At 43.8% G+C, this 20,361-nt stretch overlaps 2 protein-coding genes across 2 annotated transcripts; one reads left to right on the plus strand and one right to left on the minus strand.

Moving 5' to 3' along the window:
* Positions 1–12,469: 12,469 nt before the first annotated feature.
* Positions 12,470–14,267, minus strand: akap19 (A-kinase anchoring protein 19). The gene is made up of 2 exons (XM_085764494.1): positions 13,990–14,267; positions 12,470–13,083 (listed from the first exon to the last, which is right to left on the minus strand). The coding sequence occupies exon 2, from the start codon at positions 12,787–12,789 to the stop codon at positions 12,508–12,510; it is 282 nt and encodes a 93-aa protein (XP_085620620.1). The 5' UTR covers positions 12,790–13,083; positions 13,990–14,267; the 3' UTR covers positions 12,470–12,507.
* Positions 14,268–16,187: 1,920 nt separating this feature from the next.
* mstnb (myostatin b) lies at positions 16,188–20,042 on the plus strand. The gene is made up of 3 exons (XM_085764493.1): positions 16,188–16,942; positions 17,364–17,734; positions 18,524–20,042. The coding sequence occupies exons 1-3, from the start codon at positions 16,564–16,566 to the stop codon at positions 18,902–18,904; spliced, it is 1,131 nt and encodes a 376-aa protein (XP_085620619.1). The 5' UTR covers positions 16,188–16,563; the 3' UTR covers positions 18,905–20,042.
* The last annotated feature ends 319 nt before the right edge of the window (positions 20,043–20,361 follow it).

Consider the following 20,361-nt stretch of genomic DNA (forward strand, 5'->3'; position numbering starts at 1 on the left):
GGGCAAAACACAAACTATACAGTAATACATCCACAATAATGAGTCATTCGGAGAGTTAGAAAATGTTTTTATTATTTATTAACCAGAAAACACATGACACATCCACATCCATGATCATTCATAAACTTTAAAGGGATAGTTCAACATTTTGGCAAATTGGCCCATTGCCATAATCGCTATAGTCATAGCAGTAGGTTCATTACCTTTAATTGTAGGTGTAAGCTATTTTCAGTACGGCGGAGCGCAGCAGCAGGCTGCTCAGAGCTACGCTATGGAGGCTAAGGGAATTTCTTGGTTTCCCTCATTAAACTCATCAAATTCAACATCCCAAAACTCCACAGCGCTTTTGTAGACAAGTTGTGACCTGCACAACCACCACGCTATGAGATAATGACGGAACGATACGAAACGGAGCCGTTTTCAAGGTAAATACAGGGTAAATACGGAGACTGCTTGCTGAAAAACTGTCCCTGAACGCAACGCGCATCAGCGGTTTTGTATGAATTTACCTTGAAAACGGCTCCGTTTCGTATCGTTCCGTCATTATCTCATAGCGTGGTGGTTGTGCAGCTCACAACTTGTCTACAAAAGCGCTGTGGAGTTTTGGGATTTTGTATTTGATGAGTTTAATGAGGGAATCCAAGAAATTCCTTTAGCCTCCATAGCGTAGCTCTGAGCAGCCAGCTGCTGCGCTCCGCTGTACTAAAAATAGCTTACACCTACAATTAAAGGTAACGAACCTACTGCTATGACTATAGCAATTATGGCAATGGGCCAATTTGCCAAAATGTTGAACTATCCCTTTAAGTACAGTAAGTACCCTACTGTAAGTGAGCACTGTTACCCCTCCTTAGTCTGCACCTACACACTACTTGTCTTAGAGTTACCCAGTAAGTAGAGGGTAACGGGCTGTATTATAAAGTAATGGCTGTTACTCCCTCCTTAGTCTGCACCTATACAGTAGCTGTCATGCACCTACACACTACTTGTCTTAGAGTTACCAAGTAAGTAGAGGGTAACGGGCTGTATTATAAAGTAATGGCTGTTACTCCCTCCTTAGTCTGCACCTATACAGTAGCTGTCATGCACCTACACACTACTTGTCTTAGAGTTACCCAGTAAGTAGAGGGTAACGGGCTGTATTATAAAGTAATGGCTGTTACTCCCTCCTTAGTCTGCACCTACACACTACTTGTCTTAGAGTTACCCAGTAAGTAGAGGGTAACGGGCTGTATTATAAAGTAATGGCTGTTACTCCCTCCTTATGCTGCACCTATACAGTAGCTGTCATGCACCTACACACTACTTGTCTTAGAGTTACCCAGTAAGTAGAGGGTAACGGGCTGTATTATAAAGTAATGGCTGTTACTCCCTCCTTAGTCTGCACCTACACAGTAGCTGTCATGCACCTACACACTACTTGTCTTAGAGTTACCCAGTAAGTAGAGGGTAACGGGCTGTATTATAAAGTAATGGCTGTTACTCCCTCCTTACGCTGCACCTATACAGTAGCTGTCATGCACCTACACACTACTTGTCTTAGAGTTACCCAGTAAGTAGAGGGTAACGGGCTGTATTATAAAGTAATGGCTGTTACTCCCTCCTTACGCTGCACCTATACAGTAGCTGTCATGCACCTACACACTACTTGTCTTAGAGTTACCCAGTAAGTAGAGGGTAACGGGCTGTATTATAAAGTATTCTTTGTTATTCCCTCCTTAGAGTGCAAATACACTGTAATTGTCCTGCAACTACAATGTAGTTGTCCCGGAGTTACCCAGTACCTACAAAGTAGCGGGCTGTATTATAAAGTATTCTTTGTTATTCCCTCCTTAGTGTGCAAATACACTGTAATTGTCCTGCAACTACACTGTAGTTGTCCTGGAGTTACCCAGTACCTTCTACTGCAGCTGTAACTACTGTCTAAGTAGAACCAGTAAGTTAGAACACAGTTTGTTTCACGAGATAACATCATCTGAAAGTACAGTAATACAAAGACAAAACTAACTGAAGTGTCCCTGACATCATAAAATAACAGATTTCTACTGGCTTTTGTTATTTACATTAAAGTTCAGTTTTGTTCCTTCTGTTATAAACTGTTTCATTTAGTTTTGATCCATCTGTCTGGTCCTTCTAGGTCTAAAATAGTCAGTCAAGTCAGTTTCATTTGACAAAATGTACTTTCTAAGTTAGAAGAGTCAAGTTGAAAAGATTGTTGTGATACTACTATCACACCGGAGTGTGACACTCAGTAATGGAGAATGGATGGGCTCCTCCATAAAAGGTGATCTTGATCTTGATCCAGCTCCTTGGGTCAAGGCAGAGATCAGGGTCATGGGTGGCGTGCCATCTCCCTCGTCAGGTACCATTTTCATGGCATCTCAAAAACCTCACCTGTGTAGAAACATAATTATATATTGTATCATCAACTTCATCACATAAATGCATCACTGTAAAACAAAGTGAGAAAATTAGTAACTTTGAACGGTACAGTTTTTCTCATCATGGAATACTTAAAGGACAATTCCGGTCGAATTCAACACGGGGGTGTATTTTCATATCATTTTAGGTCTAAAAGAATGAATCTGAAGATTTTCAGTTTAATCGCTCCTGTTTTGCGGTAGCTGCGTCTGTCCCTGCATCGCCACGGCAGCAATGAATGGGAGTGGATGTAAGTTCCGCTGTTTAGGCTGTTTCCAGCCCTCAAAGCCGCAATTTTTTTCCACAGACAGCGTCAGATGGCTACTCAAACATGCACCGAGAAGTTTATTTACTTCAAGCAAGCCGACATGTTTGTAAAAGTCGATCTAATTCAAAGTCTCCCGGAGTCTCGCGCGAGACCCAGTTGCCGTGCGCGGTGTGTTCAGGAGCAGTAGGAAAAGCTACCGTTGTGTCATAAACACAGGAATATCAACTCTTGACTTGCTTCAAGTAAAAAAAACTTCTCGGCGCATGTTTGATTAGCCACCTGACGCTGTCTGTGGAAAAAAATGTACACTTCAAGCAAGTAAAGAGTTGATATTACTGTGTTTATGACACAAGCGGTAGCTCCGACTGCGCCTGAATACACCAGCACTGCAACTTCGGGCTCGCGCGAGACTCCGGGAGACTTTGAATTAGATCGACTTTTACAAACATGTCGACTTGCTTGAAGTAAATAAACTTCTCGGTGCATGTTTGAGTAGCCATCTGACGCTGTCTGTGGAAAAAAATTGCGGCTTTGAGGGATGTAAACAGCCTAAACAGCGGAACTTACATCCACTCCCATTCATTGCTGCCGTGGCGATGCAGGGACAGACGCAGCTACCGCAAAACAGGAGCGATTAAACTGAAAATCTTCAGATTCATTCTTTTAGACCTAAAATGATATGAAAATACACCCCCGTGTTGAATTCGACCGGAATTGTCCTTTAATCCCGGTTTTACCTTTCACATCATAAATCATTAGCCTTTTAAACCATAACTTGTGATTTTTAAGCATATTAATCAATTACAAATTATACATATTTTTTTCTTTAACTATTGAGTAAATATTTTAACCATTTAAAAATCTTCAATTTTACAAAATCAATGCTATGACCATACTGTTTCACAACTGTAGGCTGCACCAGTACATTATTGTTACTCTTGACTGTATTCATCATACCAGTCATTACCAACAGTAACGTTAGCTAATGGAGCTAATGTGTACAGTACTAACACAAATACAGTTCCCGGTTAGCGTGGTTCAGGGGAAAACACACACTATTATCTTTAGCACAAGCTAACATTGCTAGCTGCGTTAGCATAGCTACTTAACTCACCAAGAGGTTGATAACGCGGTCAAACTGCCGTCGCACAGGTCTTCGGTTCATCCCTCACGTCTCCCGGGGTGTTTGCTCTGTGTTTAAATCAACATATCACATCGTAGACATTGCATAATTTCCCTCATTTCTCCACTTCGTCTCCTCCTGTCGTCCCTGGCTGTGTCAACAAGCTCCGTCCTCGCTGTGAGGTGGGACTTTCTACCTTCTCAACAGGCAACCAATGGCAAGTGAGCAGCTTCTGGTCTGACCAATGACAGATGGTCAAATCTGAGAGACTGTGATTGACAACTTATTTCATCCTATTTGACTACCACAGTCTCTCAGATTTGACCATCTGTCATTGGTCAGACCAGAAGCTGCTCACTTGCCATTGGTTGCCTGTTGAGAAGGTAGAAAGTCCCACCTCACAGCGAGGACGGAGCTTGTTGACACCAAGGGGGCAGTTGTGGGTCTGAGAAGTGAAGCTCACTTCCGCGTTCAAAAAACTGCAATCCCCTCGGCTTCCTCTGGGGGCTGGTGTCAGAAGGGAGCATTCCCCATAGACCCCCGTGTTAAAATCGCCGACTTTACATCCTCAGTAAACATGTTAAAAGCCTGGTGTCAGAACGTTTTTTCGTCTCAACCGATAGTTTCTACCCCCGCACACACTCTGAGGGGGGTGAATTTTTTTTTTAACTCTACAGTTTTACTGTTATTAGGTTAAAACTCTGACCAATCAGGGCGTGGAAACGTTGAGTGACAGGTCCGAGCAGCTCCGTGGACAGCTGCTTCGAGGCCAGTGGGCGGGAACTCGGCCGGCCAATCCAACATGGCGCTGTCCAGGCCGCCATATTTGAGTCACAAAAACGACTCCCCAAAACCAATGGGTGACGTCACGGACGCTACGTCCATTCTTTTTACAGTCTATGGTTGACACGGCCGCAGGGACGACAGGAGGAGACGAAGTGGAGAAATGAGGGAAATTATGCAATGTCTACGATGTGATATGTTGATTTAAACACAGAGCAAACACCCCGGGAGACGAGAGGGATGAACCGAGGACCTGTGCGACGGCAGTTTGACCGCGTTATCAACCTCTTGGTGAGTTAAGTAGCTATGCTAACGCAGCTAGCAATGTTAGCTTGTGCTAAAGATAATAGTGTGTGTTTTCCCTTGAACCACGCTAACCGGGAACTGTATTTGTGTTAGTACTGTACACATTAGCTCCATTAGCTAACGTTACTGTTGGTAATGACTGGTATGATGAATACAGTCAAGAGTAACAATAATGTACTGGTGCAGCCTACAGTTGTGAAACAGTATGGTCATAGCATTGATTTTGTAAAATTGAAGATTTTTAAATGGTTAAAATATTTACTCAATAGTTAAAGAAAAAAATATGTATAATTTGTAATTGATTAATATGCTTAAAAATCACAAGTTATGGTTTAAAAGGCTAATGATTTATGATGTGAAAGGTAAAACCGGGATTAAGTATTCCATGATGAGAAAAACTGTACCGTTCAAAGTTACTAATTTTCTCACTTTGTTTTACAGTGATGCATTTATGTGATGAAGTTGATGATACAATATATAATTATGTTTCTACACAGGTGAGGTTTTTGAGATGCCATGAAAATGGTACCTGACGAGGGAGATGGCACGCCACCCATGACCCTGATCTCTGCCTTGACCCAAGGAGCTGGATCAAGATCAAGATCACCTTTTATGGAGGAGCCCATCCATTCTCCATTACTGAGTGTCACACTCCGGTGTGATAGTAGTATCACAACAATCTTTTCAACTTGACTCTTCTAACTTAGAAAGTACATTTTGTCAAATGAAACTGACTTGACTGACTATTTTAGACCTAGAAGGACCAGACAGATGGATCAAAACTAAATGAAACAGTTTATAACAGAAGGAACAAAACTGAACTTTAATGTAAATAACAAAAGCCAGTAGAAATCTGTTATTTTATGATGTCAGGGACACTTCAGTTAGTTTTGTCTTTGTATTACTGTACTTTCAGATGATGTTATCTCGTGAAACAAACTGTGTTCTAACTTACTGGTTCTACTTAGACAGTAGTTACAGCTGCAGTAGAAGGTACTGGGTAACTCCAGGACAACTACAGTGTAGTTGCAGGACAATTACAGTGTATTTGCACACTAAGGAGGGAATAACAAAGAATACTTTATAATACAGCCCGCTACTTTGTAGGTACTGGGTAACTCCGGGACAACTACATTGTAGTTGCAGGACAATTACAGTGTATTTGCACTCTAAGGAGGGAATAACAAAGAATACTTTATAATACAGCCCGTTACCCTCTACTTACTGGGTAACTCTAAGACAAGTACAGTGTAGGTGCATGACAGCTACTGTATAGGTGCAGCGTAAGGAGGGAGTAACAGCCATTACTTTATAATACAGCCCGTTACCCTCTACTTACTGGGTAACTCTAAGACAAGTAGTGTGTAGGTGCATGACAGCTACTGTATAGGTGCAGCGTAAGGAGGGAGTAACAGCCATTACTTTATAATACAGCCCGTTACCCTCTACTTACTGGGTAACTCTAAGACAAGTAGTGTGTAGGTGCATGACAGCTACTGTGTAGGTGCAGACTAAGGAGGGAGTAACAGCCATTACTTTATAATACAGCCCGTTACCCTCTACTTACTGGGTAACTCTAAGACAAGTAGTGTGTAGGTGCATGACAGCTACTGTATAGGTGCAGCATAAGGAGGGAGTAACAGCCATTACTTTATAATACAGCCCGTTACCCTCTACTTACTGGGTAACTCTAAGACAAGTAGTGTGTAGGTGCATGACAGCTACTGTGTAGGTGCAGACTAAGGAGGGAGTAACAGCCATTACTTTATAATACAGCCCGTTACCCTCTACTTACTGGGTAACTCTAAGACAAGTAGTGTGTAGGTGCATGACAGCTACTGTATAGGTGCAGACTAAGGAGGGAGTAACAGCCATTACTTTATAATACAGCCCGTTACCCTCTACTTACTTGGTAACTCTAAGACAAGTAGTGTGTAGGTGCATGACAGCTACTGTATAGGTGCAGACTAAGGAGGGAGTAACAGCCATTACTTTATAATACAGCCCGTTACCCTCTACTTACTGGGTAACTCTAAGATAAGTAGTGTGTAGGTGCATGACAGCTACTGTGTAGGTGCAGACTAAGGAGGGGTAACAGTGCTCACTTACAGTAGGGTACTTACTGTACTTAAAGTTTATGAATGATCATGGATGTGGATGTGTCATGTGTTTTCTGGTTAATAAATAATAAAAACATTTTCTAACTCTCCGAATGACTCATTATTGTGGATGTATTACTGTATAGTTTGTGTTTTGCCCTTGGATGACAGAACTAGACTTTCATAGATGTGCATTTTAGAGAGGTAAGTTTGCTACCAGCCAGCCTGTTACTGTATTGGAAAATGTCCACACTCTATACCCATTTCTCACCTATTCCAAACCATACAATTAAATAATGAATAATAAATCTCTGAAATAGAGGTGAAATGTCGCTGCTGACACTTTTGGAAAACATGGATTGCAACTGTGCTCATATTGTACAGTAGACTATTTAATTTCTAATGTACCTGGCAGGAGTTACACTGTAAGTCCGGGGAAAGTAGGACGTAATTGTACGGGAGTTACGCTCTAAGACACAGCCTAGTTATACTGTAAAATGCGGGGTAATTAGTGGCGGAGTGAGCGAGAGTTACTGTGTAATTTGGTGTAAAGTAGGACAGGAGTTACGTGCCAAGACGCAGCCTAGTTAAACTGTAAAACAGCGAGAGTTACCCTGTACTTCTGTGGAAGTTGGTGTGAAGCAGGATGTAAGTTACGCGCTAAGACGCAGCCTAGTTAATGCACGGGGGAAACAGGGGGGAAAGTGAGCTGCAGTTACTCAGTACTTGTGTGAAATAAGCGGCAACCTACGCGGCAAGAGAGCGGTAGGTACGCTGTAAGTCGCGGGCCGTATTATGTAGTGCTACCAAAAAAACATAAGTGATAAAAACTTTAATGATCAACCACTTTAGTCCTCAGCCGCCTTCTGTTGAAAGGACCATGATTACACAGGCGGTTCAGCTGTAGAAAGCGCCACTTCTGTGATAAAGGAGGCCGTTTATTTTGTATTTAGTTTAGCCATGTGTAAATATAAATTATCTCAGGTACACACTAGCACCTTCTTTGTGGCACTCTGCTGCTATAAGCTGATATAGCCTGAGTGTGGGACCAGTCATCAGCCACTGTCAGAGCTGATTCTCATATTTTATTCAATTAATTGGCCAAACTGATTAATCGGCCTCCCTCTACTCTCAATCCTCTCATGCTGTGTACTTGAGAGTAATAATGAAATGTTTCAGTAACAATGGAAGGCATGGATTTGATTTATTGGCATCATCATTTTTTACACTTAGGTTTGCAAGTTAAATGAACATGGTACTCCAGAAAAATGCACAGTCACTCATTTTAAGTTATTTTCTGGTGATATATTCACAGGCCGGTGTGTCTTTTCATAGACGGTTCAGGTGGATCCTGACACCACTCATCAGGCTACTTATGGTCCAGTCCTCTCGTCTATGCTTCAGTCCCACCTGCTAACTGCTGCTTTCTATACGGGTCAGTACAGCTGTAGTAACACAACTACACTAAAGGCATTGTGGGTACAGGAGTCAGAAGCCTGTAGCCATATACCTGTGCTCAGAGGTAGTGCACTATGGGGCCGGGGCCGGCTGGTGAGCTAATGTCTGCTCTTATACTAGTTAATCACAATATGGAATAACACAGTAGTTCCTCTTGCCTCTAAAAAAATGATTCAACTGAGGTCGTTTATGGCTTCAACAAACAGCATCAGATTTGTAGGAGAAGTCTCATCACCTTAAACTCAGACATTTAAACCACTGCTTATTTGGTTAGGCCAGAGAAATCATTAATGACTATTTTAATTGGTAATAATTGGGAAAAGTATGTGACAGTAAAATGAACATCTTTGTGTTTGGCACAGTTGGTTATATAAAGCAAACACCACATATGGCTATGAGAAATTTTAACAGGAATTTTTCACTAAATTTGGACATTTCACAGTCACATTGATTTAACCAAGAGGATAATCAACAGATAACTTAAGAAAAGAAGTTAAAGGGACAGTTCAACATTTTTGGCAAATTGGCCCATTGCCATAATCCCTATAGTTTTCGAAGTAGGTTCGTTACCTTTAATTGTTGGTGCAAGCTATTTTTATAACGGTGGAGCAGAGCCGCGAGCTGCTCAGAGCTATGCTAAGGAGGCTAATGGGATTTCTTGGTTTCCCTCATCAAATAGGAATTTCAAAGCAAATGTGCAGGTCACAACTTGTCCACCAGAGCGTTTTGGAGTTGTTGGATTGTGTATTTGATGGGGGAAACCAAGAAATCCCATTAGCCTCTGTAGCGTAGCTCTGAGCAGCTCACGGCTCTGCTCCACCGTTCTAAAAATAGCTTGCACCGACAATTAAAGGCAACGTACCTACTGCTAAGATTACAGGTACTATTGCAATGGGCCAATTTGCCAAAATGTTGAACTATCCCTTTAAGGTTAAAAACCTGCTCCTCATGGAACCTGTTTCTAGTGAATACATCCTACAGAGTTTGCAGCAGTGTCTCCATTGGCTGAACACCTGCTGTCATCAATACCTTAAAATGAGTGACCATCGACACTACAAATCACAGTTTTCAAGAGGAAGCATCAGCAGCCTTTCGGTCAGTGTTGATCAGCTGGAAGACAGATGTTTGAATGAAGACAGGCGCTCACACTGGGTGTGATTTCAAACTCTTTACAGTGTATAATCGATACAGTCTCTGGTCCTGGCTGCCTGGACAACCACAGGACCTGATCAGAGTTCAGACCTGACCTGTGTGAACTTGTAAACACAGACGACACCACGGTTTATAAAAATGAGACTTGGACTCAGTGGTGACAACACACTGCTAATGCAACACTGAACAGTAAAGCCTGACATCAGCATTATGGCAACATCTTTAATTATAAGGTAGCCTAAGAAATTGATTGCCATCACCTGGTTTGGAGTTAATTAATTACTTTAATCAATGATCTGAGCCACCTGTGGCGAACACATTCTCTCCACTGCCATCAGTTCTCTGTTGTGCTATTGAAACCAAAGTGGTTTGGTTTAGATCCAGCAGCCGCCATTGGTCAAAACAAACGGCATCTGTTTAAGAATTTGCAATAAGCCGTGTGGAGAGCAGTCACCTCTAATCTGTAGTGTTTTCACAACATGTTTGGCAAAAACCCAAGAATTAATCTGTCTGTGGAGATTAGTGCAAGTACAATTGTTCACTTTTGGAGCAGTGAGTGTGGGGAGTTGTTTTATAACACAGCATTATGTTTCAATCAGCACCCGGTTCACATAAACAACACAGCCTGTAAACCTTCTGACTGCTCCTCGCAAAGACGAAACAGCATCTGTCCTGGTCGGACTTCCTCAACAAATGTGACCAATACAATCTGACAATGTGAAGGCAAGTGGTGACAATTACCTGCCACTGTTTTTATGGCTTATTAGCTCATGCTGGCGTACTCTGACAGTTACCGCTTCCTCCTGTTATGGTCAGTCTCCGCAGTTATTTTGTAATGACAGCGGTTCTATTCAAAGCTGTTATCACTGCAAACACTTGGGTGGTAGTTTAAGCTCACGCCTCAATGCTCTTAGCAGTTTCTTTAGAAAGGTGAATTGAATTTTGGGTAAATCACAATGACATCAGTCAGAGTATCTGTGGACAAATCTGCATGATAAGACTTCCCAGGCTTCAGCCTGTAGCTACATTGTCCCTGTCCCCCTGGCCAGTGAACAGAGAGCTGATCTTCATCATGTTCCCCCTGATAGAAATCACTGTATGAAATAATGCAGAGACGACTCCCTCAATGCGTTGGGCTTATAGTAATATTGGCAGTTGACTTTGGCAGTTGTCAGCCTCCAAATATATCTACTCTGTCTGCTTGTATGTGTTGGTGCACCACACTGTTAAAGGGATAGTTCAACATTTTGGCAAATTGGCCCATTGTCATAATCCCTATAGTTTTAGGAGTAGGTTCGTTACCTTTAATTGTCAGTGCAAGCTATTTTTAGAACGGCGGAGCAGAGCCGTGAGCTGCTCAGAGCTACGCTACGGAGGCTAATGGGATTTCTTGGTTTCCCTCATCAAACTCATCAAATACACAATCCAACAACTCCAAAAACGCTCTGGTGGACAAGTTGTGACCTGCACATTCACCATGCTATTAGATAATAACGGAACGGAACGAGACACAGTCATTTAGAGGTAAATTCATGCAGAACCGCTGGTGCAGGGTTTTTTTTTTTTTGATGAGTTTGATGAGGGAAACCAAGAAATCCCATTAGCCTCCGTAGCGTAGCTCTGAGCAGCTCGTTCTGCTCCGCCGTTCTAAAAATAGCTTGCACCGACAATTAAAAGTAACGAACCTACTGCTATGACTATCGGGGTTATGGCAATGGGCCAATTTGCCAAAATGTTGAACTATCCCTTTAAGTGTATATACTGTATTGGACTGAGTTGTCACAGAGTTTGAGTTTTGCATATTTGTGCTGTTGTCCTCTGTGGGGCAGATGGCAGTATTTCTCAGTTAGGCGTTGTACAACGACACAATGTTGACGGAAAACTAGGCCTACAACATTTTAGACAAAACAAAAAAGAGTCATCTTTTAAAAAAAAAACAACAACCTTCGGTTCAGTGGATGAGCCAAATTCTTTTGGAAAAGTGTGTCCATCCTCATGCCCTTATTCCATAGGTTTCCGTAAGTCCTGAAGTTCTTACACCGCGGCTGGTGGACATAGAATATCCTAGAGTGCAGGAAAGACATCATTTGTACAGATCGTTTCCTGGACCCATTTTGAGGACCACGCCTGCAGGATAGATGCTGTGGTCGGTGCTGCCTAATGGCCACGGGATAAACAGAGCTGAGGATGGTGCTCCTTGTTGCGGCTCTGCCACAGGATCTCCAGGGAGACCATTACAGGAGAACTTGGGTCTGCAGGGGCCTTTTGTCAGACCAGAAGGAGCCAGACAGTTGGGTGCTGTTCTGACCCGGTGATACCAGTGGAGGTTTTTCAAACGAGCCTTCCCCAAATGAAGGGATCTATTAATAACTTCCTCCGTGAGTGGAGAGAGCCTTGGCCCCCGGACAGCATCAATGGACGGGATAGACTTTCACTGGCACAGAGGGGCATTATGATTCCGAGCAATATCTGATAGGATTTCTTGCTTTGCATTATAAGTCCGGCCAGGGAGAGCCGACGCCTACTGGGAGAGAGGGGACAAATAAGGTCTGAGAAAGATGATATCCAGCTGAAGACGCCTCGCCTCAGTGCGGCTCCGGCTTTGCCACGGATAATCACAGGAACGTGGGCAGGATCAGGGAGCGGCGGTCGCTTTGGAGGAGGGTTTTTAGGCTCAACCAAGTATAATCCAATCCAAAAAAAACAAAAAAAAGAGGTCAAAACTGAATTACTGACATCTCATTCATATTCCTGCTCGCAGCAGGTAGACGCTTGTATGACTCATCCTCAGTGCATGTGTTTGAGACCGTTGACCTTGATTCACATGTAGGTTTCCTCCGGTATCGGTGTCAGCTCGGTCCGGGCCCTCCCCCCGTGCTCCGACGTATCTTCCCGTGTCACGGCACATCGCATTCGATGTAGGGGATGTCGCTGTAGCGGCGGTCCACCTCCACCCACTGCTGCACCGCCCGGGCCACGATCTCCTCCGAGAGCCTCTGGGCGTACTCCATCAGCACCGGGTTGACCTGAGGGGGGGTCTCCTCCGCCTCCGACCCCATCTCTGAGTGGACCAGGTAGGCTTTCTCACCCCTCGTCCCCCTGGATATGCATTCCGCTTTCTCTGTGGAGTTGGCATTTAGGCCCGCAGGGTCGCTCCTCTTGGATTTGACGCACCCCATGCTCTGGAACGATGTCAGGGTGGGAGGTGTGCGATGGCGGTGAGGCGCGACGGTCTTTGGTTAGAGCGGTCAGTGCATCCCAGAGGCGACCTATGACCTTCCGTCCAGTGTCTTCTTGTCATCCACTCCCACTCTCGTCCATGCCTGAGGACTGGGGGCTAGTGCAGAGCAGAGGGAGGCTGTCTGGAGGGTCCTGGGAGGCAACCAGCTAGGTGGCCCATCCCTGTGCGGGTCCGGCAGTGTTGGGGAAGTCGGTCCGGCTGCCTCGCTGACTGGAACTCATCCTTTCCTCAACTGCGGAGGGAAAGAAAGTAGAAAGAGAGAGAGGAAGAGGGATTTATTCTCCAGCCTAAACAAAAAAAAAACACCAGATGGCAGGAACAGAGGAAAAAGGATTGTGGGACGATTTTCATAGCAGCTATACATGACCAGTGGTCCGCCAGAGGTCAGGGTCTGGATGTGGCTCACCTCAGAGGGGCCATTTTTAAACACACACTCACCAGCCCCCCTCCTCTGCTCCAGACTGTTTTATGACTCAATCCCCTCGTCCCATTTTTGTTTAGCATGTCTGTCTCAGCTTGAGTGCACTGATGCCGTTCTGTTGTAAGCCTGTGTCTCCCATCTGTTCCACTAACCGAGCCTTGCAGCCTGATTCACAGTGACAACTCCTTTTTTTTTACAGGACTACAGGCCCTGGCACACAGGAAACATGTGCTTCATTCACAAATTGCATGCTGTAGTCCACAACAGGCAGGCCATGAATGATTGATGCAGGACTGGGTGTCTCCCCATGAGTGCAACAACACTGGAGGTCCACACACCAACTACACCCCAATGTGGACTGACACAGAGACCTGATATTATGTTAATGAGCTTAAACGCTGTGTTTTACTGTGAATGTGCAGGAAACTGTGAGAGCATCCAAACCTGATAATTGTTTTATTTGAGCAACACGGTGTGGAGCTCTTGTGCAAACCCAATAGAAACCTCTCTGCAAATGTGACATTTCGAATACATTGTGTCAACGGATTAAGCAGTGATATTGCAGATACTTTTAACAGAGTGTGGTAACAGCGTCAGAGTCAGGGTTTTCTCCATCTCACCAAAGAAAATAGATTTAAAAAAAAAATAAAATGATATAATCCGGCGACAGAAGAAACAACCCAAGGTCGTTCAAGTAAATAATAATCCGGACATCACCTGGTGTCGTGCCGGTTCTTCTGTCCTCTCGTCAAACAGCATCCGAGCGATCTGAACTTGAAACTTGAACGTTAGCTATTGATTGTGAGCAACGCGTGAAGAAATCATTATCTCCCCAAGTTGCCGCTCCTGCCTCAGCTTGGTGTGCTTCCTGCGGGATGAAGCGCTCCGCACCAGATTTCAAAAATGAATCTCCCGAGAAGAGAGAAATCCCAGCAGGCTGGTTGGAGCAGACAAGCGGCAGACTGCTCCCGTGTTGCCTTCACGTCTCCCAGTCAGTCAGACTCAGCAACTGAGCGCTGCCCCGCAGCAGCAGCAGCAGCAGCAGCAGCAGCAGCAGCAGCAGCAGCAGCAGGAGGAATCGGGTCTGGACTGACGCTCCACGGCGATTACCGAGCTGCAGCGACGGCGCTCCGGCAACCGACAGCCGCTCCGCACCTCCAGTGGCCGCGGCAACACTGCCACCTGGCGGTAAGTGACGCATACTGCACCGCACAATAAATACAGCTCTGCCACCACAGCAATCTTCAGTATATGCAAATTATTATCCACTGCAAATTACAATGCATTTTTTCTATATTATTGAGTTAATGTACAACTGTAACGACATCATGTAGCCTCAACTGTAGGTTGCAGAAAAAATGTAGGCCTTGATTTTGTCAGTGAAATAATGAAGTAGGCAATTCAAACCAAAAGTGGTACCAGCAGCTACTTACTGGTTTAATTAATGTTAGGTGCATTTAAATATGCACCTTAACTTGGAATAGGTTTAAGTTAGCTCAATTAAGTAAACTTATAAAACCTCATATATTTGACTTTGCAATCTAATCTAATTGATGTCTGTGATTGGAAATACAGTAGGCCTTTCAACTGTGGTCTAATCTATCTAATCTAATCTCTAATCTAAGGGGATGTTAAAACTAATGTGTCCAATTAGATCCACAGCAAAGTCACTCTCTTTCGAAGCTTAAAGGGATAGTTCAACATTTTGGCAAATTGGTCCCCGACGGGAACGGACAGGAGCATCAGCGGTTTTGCATGAATGTATGTACTGTTCTGTTATTATCTCATAGCGTGAATGTGATGGTCACAACTTGTCCATGAGAGTGTTCTGGAGTTGTTGGATTGTGTATTTCATGAGTTTGATGAGGGAAACCAAGAAATCCCATTAGCCTCCGTAGCGTAGCTCTGTGCAGCTAGCAGCTCTGCTCCGCCGTTCTAAAAAATAGCTTGCACCGACAATTAAACACAACACATGACAAGAAGTAAAAAGACAAAAAAACACACAGTTCCAGTGTGAATTGATAGTTGATTCAAAGGGATAGTTCAACATTTTGGCAAAAAAAATTGGCCCATTGCCATAATCCCTATAGTTTTAGGAGTAGGTTCGTTACCTTTAAGTGGGCATGGGGGAGCCTCACAAATGAAAGACATGCACACTTCCTGTGGGTGCACACTTAGGCTACTAATTAGTGGGTCTAATGACAGCTGCCTCTTAAGTAATGGGTGACAGTGACAGCTACACAGTCTGAAATCTATCTATCTATCTATCTATCTATCTATCTATCTATCTATCTATCTATCTATCTATCTATCTATCTATCTATCTATCTATCTATCTATCTATTTTGTTTTCAGAATGACCTGCTGACAGTGGCAGTTGGGTCATTAATCATTAGTCTGTCTGGAAAGTTTATTTTATTTTGTGATATGTGTTTGATTTATTTTCCTGTTCCTTTTTTCTTTTTCTTTTTTTCTTTTATTCGGTTGTTGGAGTTTGTGGTGCCACACGGTGGCGCTCTCTTCTCATGCGTCACAGCAGATTTACCCAACACGCATTTAGAAATGCGTTTCTCTGTGTCTCGGATCGTTATATTAAAATGTATTAATTTTCAGTTTTCATTTCAACCTGTTCTCTCCCAACAAACAAACGCAACAGAGATGTGTTGGCTTGTATCAGATAAGATAATAGTTTCATATTTCCCACAATAGCTCAAAAACACAGATAAATGCAAACAAAGACATTTAATGGAGCCATCATTCAGTTGATTTGAGTTTGACAAACTATTTTTATTTCAGCCTTCATATTCTTATGAGGGGGAAAGGCTGTTCATGATTCAGAGAGCCTTCCTTTTCTTTTTTATGTTCTTTATCACAAATGCGGTGGATTGTTGTTTGTTTCCTATGTACAACTTGAGATTCATCTGAGCATTAAATATTACACAGTCCAGTCTGCGCCCCTGTTGCGCAACAACCGTCAAAAAAGTGAATTTATCCATCTGTGGCCACGCTCAGTGCACGCTCACAGTCTGCGTCCCCTTATGGTTTGACAGTGAAAAAAAAGTTTTCATGTCAGTCGGTTAAAATTCATTGTTGTCTGTCCAGCCAATCATAGTTTTTGACGACACAAAAGAGGCTAAAGTTGGAGTATAAAAAGGTGCGCGCTAATAAAGTATGATGCCTATCAGAGTGCGACATTAATCCAAACGCAGGTCAGTCACGCATTAGGTCCAGCGCACGCCACGGATCCTTTTTGTTTTCTCTCCCTGAACCGAACTTCACACCAAAGAGACAATGCATCTGTCTCACATTGTGCTCTATCTTAGTTTGCTGATTGCTTTGGGTCCAGTAGTTCTGAGTGACCAAGAGACGCACCAGCAGCCCTCCGCCACCAGCCCAGAGGAGACTGAGCAGTGCGCAACCTGCGAGGTCCGGCAGCAGATCAAAACCATGCGACTAAACGCTATTAAATCTCAGATTCTGAGCAAACTGCGAATGAAAGAAGCTCCGAACATCAGCCGAGACATAGTGAAGCAGCTCCTGCCCAAAGCGCCGCCGCTGCAGCAGCTTCTCGACCAGTACGACGTGCTGGGAGATGACAACAAGGATGTAGTCATGGAGGACGATGATGAGCATGCCATCACCGAGACCATAGTGATGATGGCAACTGAACGTAAGTTTTTTTTATATATATATATGTATATGTATATACATATATATATCTGGCTTTGTTTTTGTGTCTGATAATAGAAAAGAAGCTCAGTTCTGGTTAAAAGTAGATTTTTACGCACACGAGCCACTATTAATAGTCTTTATTTTGACCACACGTGGTTAGATTGTTACAATGTGTTGATTAAATAGTGGAAAATGTGCACATTATAAAGCGTTAAAACAGTGTAAGGATCAATGCATTTTTGCAGACAGCGCGCGTAGCAATTACGCACAGGGCCCAGCTCCAGAGTTCAAATGCCGTGCCAAGGATTTGTATTTACACCAGTTTATTTCTGTCCGTAAAGTTCAATCACACATGGCCAGTAAACACGGAGAACCTCTCTCCTCTTTCTGTCTTTTTTTTTTCCTCCTTCCCCCCACAGCTGAGCCCGTAGTCCAGGTGGATGGGGAACCAAAGTGCTGCTTTTTCTCTTTCACTCAGAAGTTTCAAGCCAGTCGTATATTACGGGCGCAGCTCTGGGTGCATTTGCGCCCGGCGGACGAAGCGACCACCGTGTTCCTGCAGATCTCCCGTCTGATGCCGGTCACGGACGGGAGCAGGCACATACGGATCCGTTCCCTAAAGATCGACGTGAATTCCGGGGTCAGCTCGTGGCAAAGTATAGACGTCAAGCAAGTGTTGACCGTGTGGCTGCGGCAGCCGGAGACCAACTGGGGCATCGAGATTAACGCCTTTGATTCGAGGGGAAATGACTTGGCCGTGACCTCCGCGGCGCCCGGGGAGGAAGGACTGGTGAGCCGAGCCTTTATTCCACATTAAACAGAACCGTATGGTGAGGTTTTTTTTTTTTTTACGCAAAGTGATAACTGGCAGTTTATTTCATCAGTAAACGCACAGGTGTGAATAAGTACGTGTGCGCAGAGCTAGAACTGCTGCAGCGGATGGATCAGGTCATTATAGGATAGGAGGCGTGAAATTAAAAAAAAAAAATCCACATTACAACTGAGTTATCAAGAAAAAGTCTCAGTTCTTCTCTGCTGGGCTGTACAGAGGTTTTAACTGTAGACTTTCAGAGGCTTTGCAGAATCAGCAGGTGGTTAAACATTCATGCATTTCTCTGCTGGAAGGAGGAATTAAGATTTAAAAGACCTTTGAAAGCTGTTAATCAACACAGACTCCATGTAGGCATACACCTGCATTTGGAGAGGAGCCCAGTCCACAATAACCTCAAATCTTAACTGCTTGATTACATAAAAGTTCACCTGCTCCACATTCCTTAAAGTATTCTGTGTGACTGTGTAAATCAGAGTAATTGCCTGCACACACACACACACCGCTGCTATCAATGACAAACACACATCACATGGCTCAAATACTGGCACCAGTCTTGGGGGGCAATTAGAATACCGAGACGGCTGAGGTTAACCAACCGTCCGATGATTTAATTTCTTTAAAACTCAAAGTTTCATAATATTATCATGCCATGTTTGAAAACCTTGAGAGGTGGTGGGCGCAGGATTGAAAGATGTAAACTAAATGCTGTTTTTTTAAAATGTATTAACGCTGGTCTTGTCATTCCAGCAACCATTCATGGAGGTGAAGATCTCAGAGGGCCCCAAGCGAGCCAGGAGAGACACGGGCCTGGACTGTGACGAGAACTCTCCAGAGTCCCGGTGCTGCCGATATCCGCTCACTGTTGACTTTGAGGACTTTGGCTGGGACTGGATTATTGCCCCAAAGCGCTATAAGGCCAACTATTGCTCTGGGGAGTGTGAGTACATGCACTTGCAGAAGTACCCGCACACCCACCTGGTGAACAAGGCCAACCCCAGAGGGACTGCGGGCCCCTGCTGTACCCCCACCAAGATGTCGCCCATCAACATGCTCTACTTTAACCGCAAAGAGCAGATCATCTACGGCAAGATCCCCTCCATGGTGGTGGACCGTTGTGGATGCTCTTGAGTTGGGGGACGGAGAAAGCTGGTGAGAGGGACGGGACGGGAGGGGACAGGAGGGGCGGGGCGGGGGGCCGCGGCTCGCTCCAGGCCTCCGACTTCAGACTTGTTGACACAACCAATCCACCAGTTCCAATGCTTTCCTGCAGAACATGGTGCAATAGAACCAGAATAGAGGCCACAACAGCCCGACTTTCCCGCAAGGGCAGCGCTTTCACAACCGGCATAGCTCTTTTCTTTCTTCCAGTGAAATCTTTTAGCCATAGGGGCTCGAAGTCAGAATGATACAGGAAAACACACCCAAACACACAAACATACACACTTACACAAACACACATACATGCAGGACGTTGGAGTGAATGTAGACAGAGATGATCAAAGTTTTTTTCCATTGTCTCAGTGTTCTGTGCTCTATCCATTTATACCAACAACGCTGTCAGATTATACTCATACGCCATCTACTCCACTCCACTCCACTCATAGCCGACTATTACACTTTTTGCTAAGCTATATGTTTGTGATAATCATTTTTTCGAGTTATGTTTTCAGAGTGAAACCAGGAATCCTCAAGGACTTTTTGAAAGGGCTTGGAAAACACAGCTGGAGATTCCTCGGAGCGATATTTCATACTGGTAGAACATGCTTTAGTGCACGTAGGTTCATAGGAGTCAATAAGATGAGAGCTGGCAGCTCAGCACAGCCTTAGTCACTACTGCCATTTATATATATAAAAGGAAACACACACAACTCGTTTGCAAATGTAGACACAGATCATTCATTATCTTTCCTGTATTGGATCTTTTTGATCAGCAGTGCTAAAAGCTGTGAATCCCTTAAACGCAGCGGTGATGCGGCGGTCCCATCGCTCCTGAGATCCTACGGACACAAACATGTTCCACCAGGCTGAAATGACACTTCAGGTCTCTGCAGATCTTCATGTACTCTACCATAAAAACACACAGCAACATAACCCGACCAAGAAGCATCCTTGTCAGTCATAATCACAATCCAACAAAAAAAAACAGCCAGACCTGCCCAATACACTTGAATTGTTCTGATTGTAAATTCACATTACTGGACAGAAGGACTTGAACTGAAGGCACAATGAATGCAGCCTACAAATGAAAATGTGTTTAAGACAGAGAGAGAGGGGGGAGAAAAAAAAAGGATTGTTAAGATGAATGAATGTTGAGAAGATCATTACGTTAAACTCTGTCTTACAAACAACACAGTTTGCACTATGGCACACCAATAGAAAGAATTGGTTGCTACAAAAGTTGTAAAAACTGATTTTGATATGTTTGCTAATTTGTATTGTATACTTATGCCATTGTTTCCATTAGGAGTTGCCTTTACTAAACCACTGTTGGTAAATGTATGAAACCACAATCTTTCATGATAAAAGAAAACAATGTAATACAGCAACTCTATATACTTGTTTTAACAAATAAAGTTTCTAGCTTG

This window comes from Trachurus japonicus, chromosome 21, assembly GCF_045865225.1.
Source record: "Trachurus japonicus isolate A0001 chromosome 21, Traja_1.0".
In the NCBI taxonomy this organism is placed as follows: domain Eukaryota; kingdom Metazoa; phylum Chordata; class Actinopteri; order Carangiformes; family Carangidae; genus Trachurus; species Trachurus japonicus.

Excerpts from the sequence above, each read along its gene's own strand:
- akap19 (XM_085764494.1), bottom strand. The coding sequence starts at position 12,789 with ATGGGGTGCGTCAAATCCAAGAGGAGCGACCCTGCGGGCCTAAATGCC.
- mstnb (XM_085764493.1), top strand. The coding sequence starts at position 16,564 with ATGCATCTGTCTCACATTGTGCTCTATCTTAGTTTGCTGATTGCTTTG. Across the intron at positions 16,943-17,363 it reads AGTGATGATGGCAACTGAAC|CTGAGCCCGTAGTCCAGGTG; the intron begins GTAAGTTTTTTT and ends TTCCCCCCACAG. Across the intron at positions 17,735-18,523 it reads CGCCCGGGGAGGAAGGACTG|CAACCATTCATGGAGGTGAA; the intron begins GTGAGCCGAGCC and ends TTGTCATTCCAG.